Source organism: Phalacrocorax aristotelis, chromosome 3 (genome assembly GCF_949628215.1).
Source record: "Phalacrocorax aristotelis chromosome 3, bGulAri2.1, whole genome shotgun sequence".
Classification (NCBI taxonomy): domain Eukaryota; kingdom Metazoa; phylum Chordata; class Aves; order Suliformes; family Phalacrocoracidae; genus Phalacrocorax; species Phalacrocorax aristotelis.
The window spans coordinates 126,956,224-126,973,056 of record NC_134278.1 but is presented as its reverse complement, the minus strand read 5'-3'; the positions used below and the strand labels follow the sequence as shown (position 1 = coordinate 126,973,056).

Below are 16,833 nucleotides of genomic sequence, written 5' to 3'. Positions count from 1 at the left end.
AATCTTTTTAGGGGCTGCTGTAAGAGGAAGAGTCAGAAAAGAGCATCTAAGAGAACTAACAGATTTTTTGAGTGAGCATTGGCTTTAGGGAACAGAGTTTTATCTTTTGGGTTGGTTGATACAGAGGGGCTCTTCTGAAACGCTGTGCTTCAAACTTCTGTGCTGCTTTTGGCTCCCTGCACTGGAATTTCACGAGTTCTTAATCTGATGGACACCAAGTCAGGGTCTGGCCTCTGTCTTGTTTGTTTTCACAGGTGCAAGCCTGTCTGTAGGATGCTTTCCAGTGTGCACAGACTGCATAGCTAGTCAAAAGTAACAATATTGTCTCCAAGGGATGGAGGCAGACTTGGAATAGCAGCCATTTGTCCAAAAGGGAACGACCAACTGGCTAATGAAGGGATAGCTACACACTCTTGTCTTTAGCAGTGAAGCTGGCTTAAACTTCTTGCCATGACTGACTATCCAGTGCCACAGTGCAGTTTGCTGTGCCTTTCATAGACCTAGTGCAGCTGTTGACTTCATCGTCATTTGGATGTGGTCTGTTGGTTTGTTTTGGGTTTTTTTTGGTGGGGTTTTTGTGTGGTTGTTTTTTTTTTTTTTAAATCTGGATTATTTCAGTGGACTTCATCTGTACAGTGGCCTCAGCACAGAGTAAGCATTAGTACTGGGGCAGACGTTGTCTTTCCCACAGAAGGTATTGAACTGTTCAGTTACATCAGTAGTGATACCCAGAAAACAATCTTTATTTTACAGACTGAACATAAATCAGACAAAGGTTCAGACATCCGTGTAGCACAGGCTTATAGAAAGCTTCTTTTATATTTCCTTTCAGTATAAACTAAATACATAGGAAAGGATATAAACCTTTGTCTCAAAAAAACAATTATAATTGATTTCTGGCTCATCAGATAATAAAACTAAGAGGCTATTTCTCTACTGTCTAAACCCACTCCAGCTGTTGTTGGTGATAACAGATATCTCAGGAACAAATTATTATGTATTTTTTTCATGTATCTAGAATCCAAACAAGAAACAACCACAATCCTGTATATAGCTTTTAGATATTTTTACAGTACTAAATAGAGGAAGGACTTGTGGTACCAGACTTCCTGTATTGCAGAAGATTTCAGTGTTTCAGGCCATGGAATAGACTGCAATAACTGGAGCTGAGAATATAGATAAGCAATTACTTGTTACTTTGATAACAGTAAGGATTAGGCTGCTAGCACAGGATTTAGCGAATACATTTCTTTTACCAAAGGGAGGTTTACAGGCCGTTGTGCTTTTACCTAACAAACAAGTCACAACGTGCACATCCATGGATTAAAGTCAAGGAAGGAGTTTGAAATTGTACGCGCTTGCCATTGCCGCATCTGTGCTACTAACATTGAACTGAAAGCCTGAGAAGAGGAGGAAATCTGGGAAAGAGAAAAGCAAAATAAATTATTTGCTCTTGGAACAGCAGGACCAGTGAAATCCTGATTGCTGCTGATGGGTGTCTGTTTCTTATCCATGGCTCCCTGTTTAGCCAAACATGGGCATGTGCTACCATGTGTTGTGGCTAGTTGGGGGTTACTCATGTGCTGCCTCTGAAAAGAATGAAGGGGATTTTAATCACATCTTCCGTGTGAGCAAACACTATTTGGGTGTTGCTCTGGTGCCGCCAGTTTTCATAAAACCAGTAGAAACTTAGTCAGTGAGACTCTGTCCTTTGGGAATGCAGCACCACTGTCCACTTAGTTTGCTTTGTTTGGAGATGTTTAGCTGGTATTTAACAGGGCTTGAAGAAATTGTGTTTCTTTGCTTTGCCAGCTTACAAGCTTTTTCTAGTACTGATAATCTTTAAGATATTTGTTTACATCAAACACTGCGCACCAGAAAGAAGTTGGTTTTATTTAACTTTGGCAATCGTTCATTTGTGATGGTTTGTTATTGTATTTCACAAACTGAGATTTTATTTTCAGTGAACTGTTGCCCAAGAGTTATGCCTCTGATTGGTCTTTGAATACGCTGTTGTCTTGAATTTATTAAATATACTTTCCACTGTAAAATAAAAATTTTAAAATGGTTGTTAATGCAATAAAACTAGCAGCAGCTTTATTGTGACAGCCTCTGCTTAAAAGCTACCCAGTTAACAGCTGGTGGAGAGGGAGCTGTGCTTGTTCAGAGGAGGGTGTTCCAGGTGACTTTTGTGGCTTGGTGAAAGGGCAGTAAGTGATTTGCAATGTTTATCTTTTTGCATCTGTTCTATGGCAGTGGGACTTTGGCCTTCAACAGTGCCATTTTATTTCATTGCTCCTAATTGACAAAACTTAAAATGTTTATATTACGTTTAAAAACTCAGATAATTCTACTGGAAGTGAACATGGTTAGTTGATAGCAAGTGCAGGTTCTCCCTCTTGCTGTAGGAGGCCTACAGGCTCACTGCCGGTAAGCAACCTGAAATTGCATTCAGGAAGGAGTGGTGTATCACACTGATTCAGTCATGGCTGAAATATAACCCCCGTGGTCCTGGCCTGTGGCTTGCAGTTATTCCTGGAGTTAACGTGGAGACAGATGTTTCTGTTGGGTGTCTGTAAAGCATGTTCTCGGAGGGCTGAGCTGATTTTTGCTTCCGTTCACATTTCTGTTTTATTCTTTGTCATACAGAGGGAATCACATTAGGCAAAGACATATTCAGAGGTGCTTTGGAATTCAAGAATGTTGAATTTGCATATCCAACACGTCCAGAAACATCCATTTTCAAAGACTTTAGCCTTTCCATTCCAGCTGGCTCTGTTATGGCTCTGGTTGGCCCAAGTGGTACAGGGAAATCGACTATTGTATCCCTTCTGCTGAGGCTGTATGATCCTATCTCAGGTATGTTTGGTGTGTTTGCTCTCATTCGTGACAACTGATGCTTTGTATCTCAGTACACACTTGACTTTACTGTTTCTTAATTTAAGGTGCTATCACTGTTGATGGCTTTGATATCCGTCAGTTAAATCCACTGTGGTTCAGGACAAAGATTGGAACAGTGAGTCAGGTAAGGAAGAAAAAAAAACTTTCTAAGTGAATGAAACAATTTTGTGTAATCAACTAGCTGTATTATCTTGCTTCTCGATTAAATCCCTCCATCTCACCATAACTGCTGTTGTGCATGCCTTGTTCTAAAGGTAAGTATTCAGAGCCAGTCCCATTACTCTGTAGTCTGTTTTCACATAATCATAGAGATTCAAAGTGTTAGGTTAGAAGAAGAGTGTGCCTGTGGAGACTGGAAAGTACATTGTTGCAAGTTGTGTAGGTATGACCATCCTGATGTTTGCTATGATTTGGTGAAGAAGGTAACACAAAGCTTAACATTTAATCACATTGTGTAACTTTCATTAACACAAAATCATATTTTACACAACCATTTGAAAACTGACCACCTGTGCTCTGTGTTTCCAGGCAAACAGAATGCCATTAGGAAAGCAGGAAAATACAGCACTGTTGGCACTTACTCTTGTAGTGCCCCCTCCCTAGCAACCCCCAAACTCTGGAAGTACAGAGAGACATTCAACGGTCTCTTAAAAATAAACTATTTGACCAATGTATGTTCCTTCCCTCGTTTCCCCAGGTGCTTCACAGTGCAATTAACAGTTAGGTTGATGTTCTGGTTAAAAGCGTAAGGATAACTGGGTATATGTTGTGTTTTAAAACATTTACTTTATGTAATGAAAAAGATTTTATGCAAAAATTATTTTCCTGTGGGCGCATCAGCATTTTTCTTTTTAACTGTATGTATTCCACTTGAGTTACCAGTAGGAGATATATACTGATATATTTGATAGGTTGGCGGTTGGACTCGATGATCTTAAGGGTCTTTTCCAACCTTAACGATTCTATGATTCTATGATATTCATACTATAGCATGCCTCTTCTTTATTTCATAAACAGAGCAGACTTACCTTGTTTCAGACTTTTTTCCCATTGTACATCGCATCTCCTATCTGCCAGTCCTCTTCTCTGTTTTAAGCTTTAATATAAATTAAATGCACGAAAGGCCATGAAGGGTGCGTAGAGATTAAGGGAAAAATCACTGCAAATTATAATATGTCGTAAAGTACAAAGGGAGCTTTTCTAATGTTTGGATGAATGCTCTTTCCGGACTCTTCCTCAGATATTAGGGATTGAGGGTTACATTATGTTTTGTCAGCTGAAAAAGCAATTTATTTTTTTGATTAGTTTTCACTGCCCACTTGGTGTTAGGAGAGGGTTTTTTTAATCGTTTATTTTTAACTCACCTAACTCTAGCTTACATATTGTTTTGTACGGATATAATAGAAATTAATGCTGGGTCTTGTAAGTGGGATTTGTGTTGTTTGAGATATAGACAATACATGCATGTAATTACAGATCTACCATATTAGTTATGTTTTTTGAATTTATCAGGAACCAATTCTGTTCTCCTGTTCTATTGCTGAAAATATTGCCTATGGTGCAGAGGATCCTTCTACTGTGACTGCAGAGGAGATTCAGAAAGTTGCTGAAATAGCTAATGCTGCTAGTTTTATCAGAGATTTTCCGAAAGGGTTTGATACTATAGTTGGAGAAAAAGGCATTTTGCTTTCAGGTACATCTTTATATTGCTTATTTTAAAAACCTTGATGCTATAGAATGAAGTACAAATTCTGTTCTTTTTTGTTACCAGTTTTTTTTCCAAGTCATAGCCTGCTATAAGTATTAAAAAAACAAAAATCCCTTCTTATCTCCATTCCCCCCCTAAAGTACATGTACCTAATTCTGCCCAGCCCAGGCATTCAGTTAAAATTACTTCACATCTGTTTTTCTATTTCAATTTACTGAGCTTTTTATCCCAGGTGGACAGAAGCAGCGAATTGCGATTGCTCGAGCTCTGCTCAAGGTAAGCCAGCACCCAATAGCTATTTAACCGCTCTGCGTGGAGACGGGAAGGGTTAAAAAGGAGGAGGCCTTTCAATGGGAGAGGTGGAAAAATATTTAAAAAAAAAAAAAATTGTATCTTTTACATTATTGAGGACGTTTGAAAGGGCTCAGTGGTTTAACTAAAGACGATTTATTTATGTAAGTGCTTCTTCCTATCTTTCTCATGTTTTTAGATAGCTCTTGCCAGGACTGATGATAAATCATTGTAAAATGGCTCACTTTCATAAGACCAGGTCAAGGATGAAGGAAGACTCTAATAATGTGCTGCTAGTAAACTCACACGTGACACTTTGGTCTCTGTGTTCAGACCTCTGTCGTTCATGGGTTGATTTTTCTGGATTGCAGCTTACTCGCACTATAGACGCCCTGTCTCGGCTTTGAGGGGAGCTGGTCTGGATTTGGGACAAGATACTATTTCAGGCACAATATTGTGTCTTCCCCCCGCCCCCCCAAGGTTAGCGTTAGAGCAGGCTCTGTACTGCTCAGATTTGAGGAGGCCTCTGAGGATCAGATGGACAGGGAGTTTGGTCCAGGGACAGCCACGGGGCCTCGCAGGGAGGCAGTTCAGGGCTGATGCTCAGCTGAAGTTTTGAGCCTTGCTGACCCCAGCTTACGCTCATGTTAAGCCACACGGGTGTCTAGCATCCTAGCGTGCCCAGTTCTGCTAGATTACTGGGAATTTTTCATTATACCAGTTCTTGAATCACGAATACTGAAAAGCTGATTGCATTTCATGTCAAGCACACTTCATGGGAGTAGAGACTTTATTTGGGGGAGAAAGATAGTTGTAGAAAATAAATAAGTAGTTGATATATTGTGTTTGGGGGTGCAGTGGAGTCCCTCCTCTTCCAGATAAAGTCTAAAGCTTTCCCTGTCAGCTTAATCAAGGAAGTTTGTGTTATGTGCTGTAATTCAGAGGAGGCGTCTTAGGGATTTGAGTGCTGGCCACTTTTTTATTATTTGATTGGGAAGAGTTCTTAAATGCTAGTTCTTAAGTACTGTGTATTTCATCTGTGGGTGAAATACTGCTTGTTGGTAGGTTTATGTTATTTTTTTGTTACTAGACAGTTTATATATAACAGAGTGACAGCAGGCAGAGGGTAGCTCAGCCTCTGTGAAAGATCCATGTAAGAGCATTAAACAGGAGATTGAACTGCTGACCACAGTGCTGCCGAGTAGTCATTAAAAATCATCTCCCGCCTTTAGTTTGTATCTTTCAAACAGTGATCTGGTAAGAGTGTTCTTTTACTTTATTTTGCAAAATTTGAAGATGGAAGGGTGTTGTTTCTGGTTTGTCCTCTTAGCATTTAGACTCCTTGGAAGAATTGCTTTGAATGACACTCAGTTCTTCTGGTTAAATAAGTACACTTGGGAGTTTTAATCTGTATGAATCCTGTTCTCTATTGACATAAATATTCAGATCTTGTCTAATTGTTATTATAACCAGTTCTACTTTATTTTCAGAATCCTAAAATTCTCCTGTTAGATGAAGCAACAAGGTAAGAAAGAAAATAGAAACTTAGAAATTATTTATCTGTAAAACTCATATGTGACATGTTCCTCTTCTTTCTTTCTCTGCGTGTCCTTGCACAAATTATCTAGCCCCTTATTTTTCTCTACCCACAAAAAGAATGTGCTTTCTAGAATATGTGAATTGGTTAGGAGACCTGTGATAAAAGCAGTTTGTGCAAAGTGGAAAGGATAGCTGCTATACGGTGGTGTCGTTCTTCATGGAGTTAAATATATAATATGTAACTTGATTTTGAAACATCTACTTTTTTGTATCTCTAGTTTAAATGAAGATCTCAGCGTTAGATGATTATACTGCAGTTAAGTTTTTTCCACTGAATTAATTTAGTGTTATTTCTCCGTGCATATTTTTATATATAAGACTATGTAATTCTAACTCAGATGTGTGCACTAAGCATATTCACGGAACTTTCCTGCAGTTCCATCGGTTCGTCTTCACCAACAATAGCAAGGGTTTGCAGTTTTAGCAAAATAAGCCTAACGCACACAAAACTAACCTGTTTAAAATAGAAAATATCCTCCTCTCTCCCCTCCCTGCTTCCCATTTCTGACTAGTGCTTTGGATGCTGAAAACGAATATCTAGTGCAAGAAGCTCTGGACCGGCTGATGGAAGGGAGGACAGTCCTAATTATTGCTCATCGTCTGTCTACTATTCAGAATGCTGATTTTGTTGCAGTCCTTGGCCAGGGTAGAATTCTTGAATGTGGAAAACATGAGGAACTACTTGCAAATCCAGACGGACTTTTCAGGAAACTAATGCAGAAACAAGCTTTTCTTCAGAATAGTGATACTTTTGCATTAGATTTACAATCCAGAGAAAGGGTGCATTAAAAGAAAACGTGTGAGAGAACGTATGAATAATGGAAGCTTACAAACTACAAAGAATATAACTTATGTTTCAGTGATGTAAAGTAAATGTTATATTTTTCCAAAATGTACAAAATATTCTTTTGAAACTTAAATGTGTTTAAACTTTTTATTGAAAGCTTTTTAATAATTATTGCAACTTTTTAAAATGACTATCACATTGAGATAATGTCAGTGTATAGATTTTTCTGCTTTGTGTTCTGTTAATTGAGACCATTTAGAATCTTGTTTGCTGTAATGTACTGTATGATGATGTGCTGCATTCTCACATAAGTTCGGTATTTTAAGGGTAATTAAATTACAATCTTATCATTTTCATATCATTGTCTTTTCCCTTTTCAAAGATCTTTTGCTTTCTGTGCTCTTCAGTAGTCTTAAAACGCTGGAATTCAAAAATGCGCGACACTAACATACTCTGAAAGTTCTGTCTGACTCCCACTGACCTCCTTTCAGTTACCATTTCTTCTGAATTGTGAAAGCTGATTATGGTCACCACCTACAGTTACTACAGAGAATTACATACGAGATCACGTTTTAGAGAGCATGGAAGCAGGAGTTGGAGGGAAGTCCTTTGCAAAACAAATAAAATGCCAACAGAAAAGCAACCCAACAAAAAACCTGACTTCACATAAGGACAAAGGAAGGGTATTAGTATATTAAGTCAGCGTAGGCCAATCTAAAGTTTATATGCATTTTCTTCCCTGTTTTCCCAGTTTCACTTCCTTTCTAAGATGACATCCAAAAGAACACACTCTCATAAGTTTGGAGGTTTTTTGGTTTTTGTTTTTTTTTGTTGTTGTTTCTTTTAGTCCTTTTGAAAGGGATATGTAAGTATTTTTTATAGTTACTTAAAATTTCATTCATAGAAATCCCTGGTTTTTCCTACCTACCTTATTAGGGACAACTAGTAAAGTATCTTCTCAAGGACAACTAGTAAAATACTAGGATTACATTTAATTTGAATAACTGCAGGACGGTCCATTTGGCAGTAAAGAGTAGGCTTCATGTTTCTAATTTAAGAATCTCTCCCAACAGAACCTCTCTGGACTTTCTGAAGATGCAAAACCCTACAAGATAATTTAGAAAAGCTAGAAACTCCCCGGTCACATTAAAACTCATCCATGCTAGGAAAACATGTTGCTGAAAATCTTTATTGGCAGTAGGTGAGATACCTAGGGCTAGGCAAGCTTAAAATGTTTATCATCTAATGTGCCATTAATGACACGTGTGGAACATAGTGAAAACAGTGAAGACACCCCTGTGTAATTTTATCTTCTGACATAGTTTTACTAGAAGCAGATACTGTATTAAAGCTACGCCAAAAATACCACTGACCCAATGTTTAATTTCAGTGTTGACTACCAAAACCATTCTCTTCATAATGTATTTAGAGGGGCTTGAACTTTAATCTTTGCTCATGTAATCTCTCCTTATGTGAGATGCAGCGCGCCCCTTTATTCATGTGTTTACACAGGCTACAGGAAATACTTGCAGCCGAACTGAATGAACGTTTTGTCTTTTGTTCGTGAGTTGTTCTGGCAGGTGTTGCGGTCTACAGAAAAGCGTGAAAAGCTGTAGAAAAGCTCTAGTGCACAGGAAGGTCAATCATTGGCATAACAGGTACACTGCATAACACACTTTATTCAGGTAAGAACCACTCAAAATACCCCTGGCACAAACCACAGACCTCAATGAGGTGAGAAAACAAAGTTTCTTAGTAATCTGCAGGTAGAAAGCTTGGCTGGACAACTTCGGATTTGTGGTTTACACACCTACAATGTATGTGGTGGGTGCACGTGGGATGCTGTGTATTCCACAGCAGCGCTAGTCAATGCTGGACGTGGTTGGATTCTGAGCTGTAGAAGCCCTAGTAGTGGAATGAGGAAAAAGGTGTGAGAAAGAAGAATTTAAGTATTGCATTCTTTTTGTTACAAGAGTATGTTTACATGCGCACACGTGTAGCAAATATGTAATATAAACACTTCTCAGTTTCTGTCACTAGTTGCAATATTTTAGCTGATACCTATGGGCATCATTCTGAAGTCTTTTATTAACACTGCCTTTTTCACCCTTGCCTCAGAGGCCAGAACTATTTTCTTCTTTAACTTTTGCTACCCAGTCATGACTTTTGAGGCTTAAATACTCTATCCAATTGCTTTCAAAACTACCTTGCTAAACTGAATGTATTAGTTAGGGTTGAGTATTTGGAGACCTGATGAAAGGTCAGCTCTCGGTGTACCCTTAATCCCTTTGCTGTGTTCCAAGTTAATTTTCTGGTTCTTGGCAGCATGACTGTTTTCCTCAGAGAAATAAGACATTGAAAATAAAGAGTCTTGAGTAACTTTATTACTTATTAAACTATTTATTTTAATACTTAAATAGAGTACTGATCACAACATCATCACTGCAGTGAATGACTGGCATCCCTGAAAGAGCTAAAGTTCTTTCAACTCAGATTTCAAGTAGTTAATGCAACTTCTTGCTTTAATCTTCTGATACAGAGAACCTCTTTCTTGTCAATACTTTAATCTTGGAAAAGGAGCGGATTCCAGTGAGGGGAGTAATAGAAAAGAATATCCTGCCTTTGTGATCTCTGCCAATTCTGTCTTTGCATTTCCACGGCTCAACATTTTCAGCTGTGTTGACTGGGGAGAATTGTTTCCAGTTGCTTAAGGGGTCTTAAACTCATGATGCAATGATCCAGTGGGTTAATACTCTGACCTAGAAGGGAGCTCTGTATCCTGATGAGCAAGACATTACATTTCTTATGAAAAAGAAAATGGTACTGATCTTTTATACACATACTTGTTTAAAGATCTGCATAGTTCCATAAGGCATATTCAGTTAACCAAGTCATAAGAATTTTGTTTGCTCTGCAGATGATGGCGTTCGCTGCTCTCCTTCCAAACTGATTTTCTTTCTAAATAGGTAGGCAGCTATTTGTGGCTACTCTACCCAAGCTGTATTTTCTACACTGTTTTTCAATCCATTGATCAATAAATAAAAAACAGACGTAAAAAGATTATCAATCCTATATATTTTGAAGCTGTGGCTCGTATTTCCATTCTCTTAGTTAAAGTCCCCACTAGGTCAGTTTTTGCAGAACTGCCTGCTGGACATTCACCTTTTCATGTGAAAAACAAATGCCACATGAGTCCCAGTTCAGGAACTGGTTAAGTCTCCAAGTGATACCAGCATAAACTATTTCTGTGTCAAAAATTAGATTTAAAGGTTGAGTGGTATCCTCTCTCCTGAAGATGGAGCGCTCAGCCCAGGTCTGCACAGCAAAAGGAAGCCGAGTAATTCCCTGAGGCAGTGTAGCAAAGTGTATACAGCAAAAAATGACTGCTCGGTTTTTAAAACTCATCCCGTTTTTAAAATAATTTGAATGTCACTGCTTATGGATGTTGGGAAATGTGGGTGGCAGCTTGAGTTTTACTCAGTTTTTCCCCATTTGCTTGTTTGTGTGTACATTTTCTGTTTTCACAGAATCCCAGACTGGCGGGGGTTGGGAGGCACCTCTGGAGCTCACCCCGTCCCACCCCTGCTGGAGCAGGCACCCCCAGAGCAGGGGCACAGGGCCGCGTCCAGGCAGGGGGTGAATGTCTCCAGGGAAGGGACCCCACAGCCTCTCTGGGCAGCCTGTGCCCCTGCTCTGGCACCCGCACAGGGAAGGGGTTTGTCCTCATGTTCAGGTGGAGCTTCCCGTGTTCCAGCTTGTGCCCGTTGCCCCTTGGCCTGTTGCTGGGCACCACTGAAAAGAGCCCAGTCCCATCATCCAGACACCCGCCCTTCAGATATTTATAGGTATTTATGAAATCCCTCCTCAGTCTTCTCCAGGCTGAACAAACCCAAGTCTCTCAGCCTTTCCTCATAAGGGAGATTCTCCAGTCCCCTGATCATCTTTGTAGCTCTCCGCTGGACTTGCTCAAGTGGTTCCATATCCTGCTCAAACTTGGGGGCCCAGAACTGGACACAGCACTCCAAATGTGGTCTCACCAGGGAAGAGGAGAGGGGGAGGATAACCTCTCTTGATCTGCTGGCCACACTCCTTTTAATGCATCTCAGGATACCATTAGCCTTCTTGGCCACAAGGGTACGGTGCTGGCGCATGGTCACCTTGTTGTCCACCAGCCATCCCAGGTCCTTCTTAACAGAGCCACTTTCCAGTAGGTCAGCCCCCAGCCTGTACCGGTGCCTGGGGTTGTTCCTCCCCAGGGGCAGGACCTTGCACTTGCTCTTGTTGAATTCCATGAGGTTCCCCTGGGCCCAGCTCTCCAGCCTGCCCAGGTCTCGCTGGATGGCAGCACAGCCTTCTGGAGTATCAGCCACTCCTCCCAGCTTGGTGTCACCAGCAAACTTGCTGAGGTTACACTCTATCCCATCATCCAGGTCATTGATGAATATGTTGAACAGGGCTGGACCCATCACAGACCCCTGGGGAACACCAGGAGTGACAGGCCTCCATCCAGACTCTGCTCCATTGATCACGACCCTCTGAGTTCTGTTGTTGAGCCAGTTCTCTGTCCACTCATCCAACCTACACTTCCTTAGCTTGCCTGTGAGGATGCTGTGGGAGGCAGTGTCGAATGCCTTACTGAAATCAAGACAGACAACATCCACTGCTCTCCCTTTGTCGACCCAGCCAGTCACGCCATTGTAGAAGGCTATCAGGTTGGTCAAGTATGATGTCCTCTTGGTGGACCCATGCTGACTACTTCTGATAACCTTCTTGTCCTCTACATGCCTGGAGATGACCTCCAGGATGAACTGCTCCATCACCTGTCCGAGGATGGAGGTGAGGCTGGCTGGCCTATAGTTCCCCAGGTCCTCCTTCTTGCCTGTTTCGAAGATTGGAGTGACATTTGCTGTCCTCCAGTCCTCAGGCACCTCTCCTGTCCTCCACGACCTTTCAAAGATGACGGAGAGTGGCTCAGCAGGAACATCCACCAGCTCCCTCAGCACTGGTTGTTTTGTTTTTCCTGATTAAACTACAGTAATGTAATGGTTTACCATCGCTGCATGGAGTATAATTGAGAGGCTATATAGAAGGATACTACATTAATGTAACAGTATAGTGAAGCTCCACTAAATGTTCATATTTTGCTTCATAAAATCAAAGCACAAGGAGACGGGGTGAAGCTAAAATACAAAGCACTGAAACAGGTGCCTCATACTGCCAGATGAAGCATCTCAATTTTATCATCTCCTCTGCATTTCAGGTTCATTTGGACCACAAGTCACATAGCAAGCTTAACAGCTGTAACTGTTTTTAATCAAATAATGTATTTTTGGAAAATGATGGGAAATTTTTGAATAATCTGGTTAATTCTACTTAACTAATTAGCTTCATTGATAACATACACTCAACTTCTACACCAAGATGGTACATTGTACCTTTTGAAAGCTTTTTCATACAATCCAACGCAGTCGAGGATTTTCTTTCAATGGGGGAATTTAGTTCGCCTTTAAGACTAAAATCGAATTCTATACCATTGAATAGTTGTTGTGCATGATTATTTTTTACCATAGATGTGAAACGTACCACGGTTGCATTGGAGTATGTTTTGTCGGTTTTTTATTAGAAATTTGGGAACAAACACAGGTTACGGCACAATCTATTTTAAAGATTAGGCAACTCTATTAGTGGAAAACACGTCCTTCCAGAAGTGCCAAACAGCGGTTTGCAGTGCTCTTTAAACAGTTTTTTGAGCGTATTCAGCCACGTTTCTCTGCTCGGGTCGGTCAGCACCAGAACGGCATGAGTTCAGTGAAAAATAATTCCCAAACCCAGCCTTGTGCATCCCTCAGGGAGCATCCCCCAGGACCGAGCATCTCAGGCCTTCTTCAGGAAGATCCAAGCGAGGGGACCCGTGTTTTTGTGAGCCCACCCGACACGGCTGGCCCCGACGCTGCCTGGCGAGGAGGGCACGGTAAAGCAGTTCTGCTCTCCCGCTCCGGAGAGGGAAAACCCTCCTCCGAGGGCGGCGGGAGGCGCAAACCGCGCACTCGCACCTCACCCCGTAACAACTACCGGGTGCTTCTGAGGGTCGCTTCCCGCCGCCGCGCCGCCCCCGCCTCAGCGGGCGCGGGGTCTCCGCCGCTCCCCGGCAGGGGCCCCGCCGTGCCCCGCCCCGCCGTGACGCGCTCAGCCGGCGCCCGGCGGGAGAGCAGGGCCGGCTCCGCGCCTCTACCCAGCCATGTTCCCCTCGGCTCCCGCCTCGCCGCGGACCCCCGGCGGGTCTGCCCGCAGGAACCTCGGCAGCGCCGCCCCCAGCCCTCTCTCCCGGCCGGGCGGCAGGAAGAACCTGGCCGTGGTGGCGGCGGCGGCCAGCTCCCCGGTGCTGTTCTCCCCGGTGGCGCGGAGGAGCGGCTCCCTCTCCGCCCGGTGAGTTCCGCCCCCGCCGGGCCCCGTGCAGGGGCGAGGGGGCTCCCGCCCGCCTCGGGCCGCGCCGCTCGGGCCCCGTGAGGGTTTTCCCCTCGCTCTTCCTTTCCCGTTCCTGGAATAAACCCCGAGCCTTCCGCTGCCGGCGCTCCGGGGCTGGCGGGGACGCGAAGCGCAGCCGCCTCCCGCTCGCTGAGGGGAGGCACGCGAGGGGGGCGGCGGCTCCCCCGGGCCCTCCTGCCCCTCCGCCGGCCCTCCTCGGCCGCCCCTTCCCTGTTACCGAGGGTCTCGACAGGCTTGCTCTGTTTGCTGGAGTAGCAGTAACTGTTGAGAGAGCTAATAGGAAGTTAGGCTGCTGATTAAAAAAAAAAAAAAGTAGCAAAAAAAGTATCGTAATTAAAAGAAAAAAGAACCAAGTGTTGAGGTGCTTACCGTCTGAATCTCTTCCGTGAGTCTTACAGACAACCAAAACCCAGATGCTTTTGGTTTGATAAAATAATTTGACCTGACTGAGTAAAAGGAGGAGAGAAAGTGTCATTTGGTCATGTGTAATAGTCAGCAATTAGATTGTCCTGGTCCGGTGTAACTGTGTTAAGGCGTACTTCTGATGAGAGGGCTCTGCCTGGAAGCTCTTGCTTTCAACTATCTCTACAGGAAGGTATAACAAAGTATTTTGTCTCTCTTTGCAAACCCTGCTTCATCTTTACAGGCTCAAGTCCGTGCAGGTTACAACAGTTTTACCATTTGTTTTTCCGTTGGGATGTATTGTAAGAGATTCTGTATCTGTGATCATCTTTAAATCTTTTCAGTAGTTTTTCTGCAATACCCTAGAAAAACACTGTGGGCATGCTAGGTTATCCTAGGACTCAAGAAGCTGTGTGTGGCGTTGTCATGATGTTTTTTTGTTTTGCCTTTTATTCTCTATTCAGTAACTCAAGATATTTTGTTTGCTTTTGACTGTCACAAATAATATTGTACTGTCAAGACACTCTCACTCTGGTAGTTCGTTTCTTTTATGACTATGCTGAGGATCTTAGACACCAGTACAGATTTATAGAATGGAAATTTTCCTGCAGTGTGTGAATTAGCTTTTATTTCCTCGGTATTGTTTTTGCTTATTGCTTTCTTTTATACAGCATTTGGTCTACAGTAAGACTTCTCCTCATATTTCCTGGGTTAATTTCTTTATGAATCTTTGATAAGAGATCGCTTGGAAAGATTTTGGGAAATTTAAGTATTTAATATTGTCTGGATTGTATTTACTGACTTTTTTTCAGAAAATTCTAATAGAACTGTTAGGCATGACTTCTCTGTATGAAGAGGAACAGAAAGAAAAAAATCCGTGAGAGTTACTAATCTATGTTTACTCACTTTGCTCGTTTGCTTTCCTACAGGAGTAGCAAGACTTTATTAGTCTGTGGTTTCTCAGGTGCACTTAAGATTCTGTGTAGGACGTTTGATATACTCTTCTCACGGTGACAAATTCTGACTGAAACGTTTTATAGTTGAGCAGTTCTAAGGTTCTTTAAAAGTGGCACTGTACATTAAAACTATAAATATATAATTCCACATGCTCAGTGTTATAAATACCTCTTTGGCATTTGAATTCGAGGGTCCCTCAGATATATCTCTGGTAAAAATATGAAAACAATAACAACGTCTGTATTTAAAAAGAAGATAAAATAACCAAATTTTAGGCATCTCCCACCCCCCAGCTTCCTCTCTTCTCCCTTCCATATGAATTAAAACTGAGCTTTAACATGAGCCCCAGATCAATTTCAGGGGTTCAGAATCTCTTTTCTCAGGAGCAGCTATTTTTTGTTGAGATAAACAAGATTGCACATTTTCAGTTTTGGAGAACTTTTACATCAGGTCTGTTTAATAACAGGATTTTTCCAAACCAGGGGTCAGGCTTGTCATCTAGCTGTGTATCATCCATCGTCTTTTGGTATTTCACACCGGGGAGGTCTGCGACATCACTTGTGGGGAGATATAAAAGAAGGGCAGTATCTTCTAAAAGCATGTTCTAAAGACAGACCTATGCTGTTCCAGAGAGAGAAGGTGTGGGGAGATGCATAGCAGCTTTTATAAATTACATTGTGAAACAAGTAATGACTGAAACAGATAAGAACGGCAGTCTCCACAGTAAGACAAGGGCAGTAGGAGTGCTAGCTGACCCCAGCTGCCATGGGTGTTCAGCGTTGTACAGCGCGTACTGCCCAGCAATGTCAGAGCTGGGGATGGGAACAGGCCCTGCAGTCAGGGAGGAACTTCAATTCAGCTTCTCCTGGCATTGTGGGTAGCTTTAGTCTAGAGATAACCAGAGTGTAGAGAAGTTGAACAGTGATTTTGTTGCTGGGGGAGGAATGCACATTCAAAATCAGTTCTTTAAAAAACAAAGGAATTTGATGCCAGCTAACAACTTGTAAGGAGGCTGCCAAATTACTGCTTTAGATGGTGTTCCCAGAGGGAGCATGTTTATTTTACGTAAACCCATTTCATTACACCTATTTCTAAACAGATACTAATGAAGTAAATGTCTGTTGAAACTGGTGAAGAAGCAACCTGTAACTTTTTGTTTTGTTTAAGAGCAACTCCTACCAGAGTTATCCAGCATCCCTCGGCAAGTGAGACTATTAACTATGATGTTAAGGCTTTTGGATCCTCTCTGCCTGTTAAGGTTATGGAAGCCCTGAAGAAGGCTGGTGGTAAGAACTGATTTTTTCTGTTGTTTTTCTCATGAAAATTGACAGGTGAGGGAAGTGTTACTGTGTTGTTGATGCCATTTAAATGCTGACTTTACAGTGGAAACGGAAATGTTTGTTCCTTGATTTGAATCCGACTTGGTTAACTATGTAACTGTAATTATAACAGCACCCATGTGGGTATGGACACTTGTAAATATCCTTCAGGTGGCTGTCTTAGCCAATACATTGTAAAATCCAGGGTTATAAAGAAAGCCAATAGCAGTTTTTTACTAACTTTTGCTTATTTGTTCTTTCTCACCTTTTTCGCTTCTTTTGATTCTGTTGTGTCCTAGAGTGGATGCTCTAAATTTTTATTTATTTATTTATCATCCACACTTGTTTCCACTTTGAAAAGCCCCAGTGATACAAACCTTTCC

The 16,833-nt window shown here is 41.9% G+C and overlaps 2 protein-coding genes across 4 annotated transcripts in view; both read left to right on the top strand.

Moving 5' to 3' along the window:
- Positions 1 to 9,670, top strand: part of ABCB10 (ATP binding cassette subfamily B member 10) — a 28,488-nt gene extending 18,818 nt beyond the window's left edge. For all 3 annotated transcript variants that reach the window (XM_075089511.1, XM_075089512.1, XM_075089513.1), the window contains exons 8-13: positions 2,650 to 2,859; positions 2,946 to 3,025; positions 4,414 to 4,594; positions 4,842 to 4,885; positions 6,391 to 6,425; positions 7,012 to 9,670. In XM_075089511.1, coding sequence (XP_074945612.1) covers positions 2,650 to 2,859; positions 2,946 to 3,025; positions 4,414 to 4,594; positions 4,842 to 4,885; positions 6,391 to 6,425; positions 7,012 to 7,288 — 827 coding nt within the window. In that variant the 3' untranslated portion in view covers positions 7,289 to 9,670. The remainder of the gene's footprint in view (positions 1 to 2,649; positions 2,860 to 2,945; positions 3,026 to 4,413; positions 4,595 to 4,841; positions 4,886 to 6,390; positions 6,426 to 7,011) is intronic.
- A 3,798-nt stretch (positions 9,671 to 13,468) lies between these two features.
- NUP133 (nucleoporin 133) overlaps positions 13,469 to 16,833 on the top strand; it is a 35,353-nt gene continuing 31,988 nt past the window's right edge. The window contains exons 1-2 of the mRNA XM_075089510.1: positions 13,469 to 13,712; positions 16,299 to 16,417. Of these exons, the coding sequence (XP_074945611.1) occupies positions 13,525 to 13,712; positions 16,299 to 16,417 (307 nt within the window). The 5' untranslated portion in view covers positions 13,469 to 13,524. The remainder of the gene's footprint in view (positions 13,713 to 16,298; positions 16,418 to 16,833) is intronic.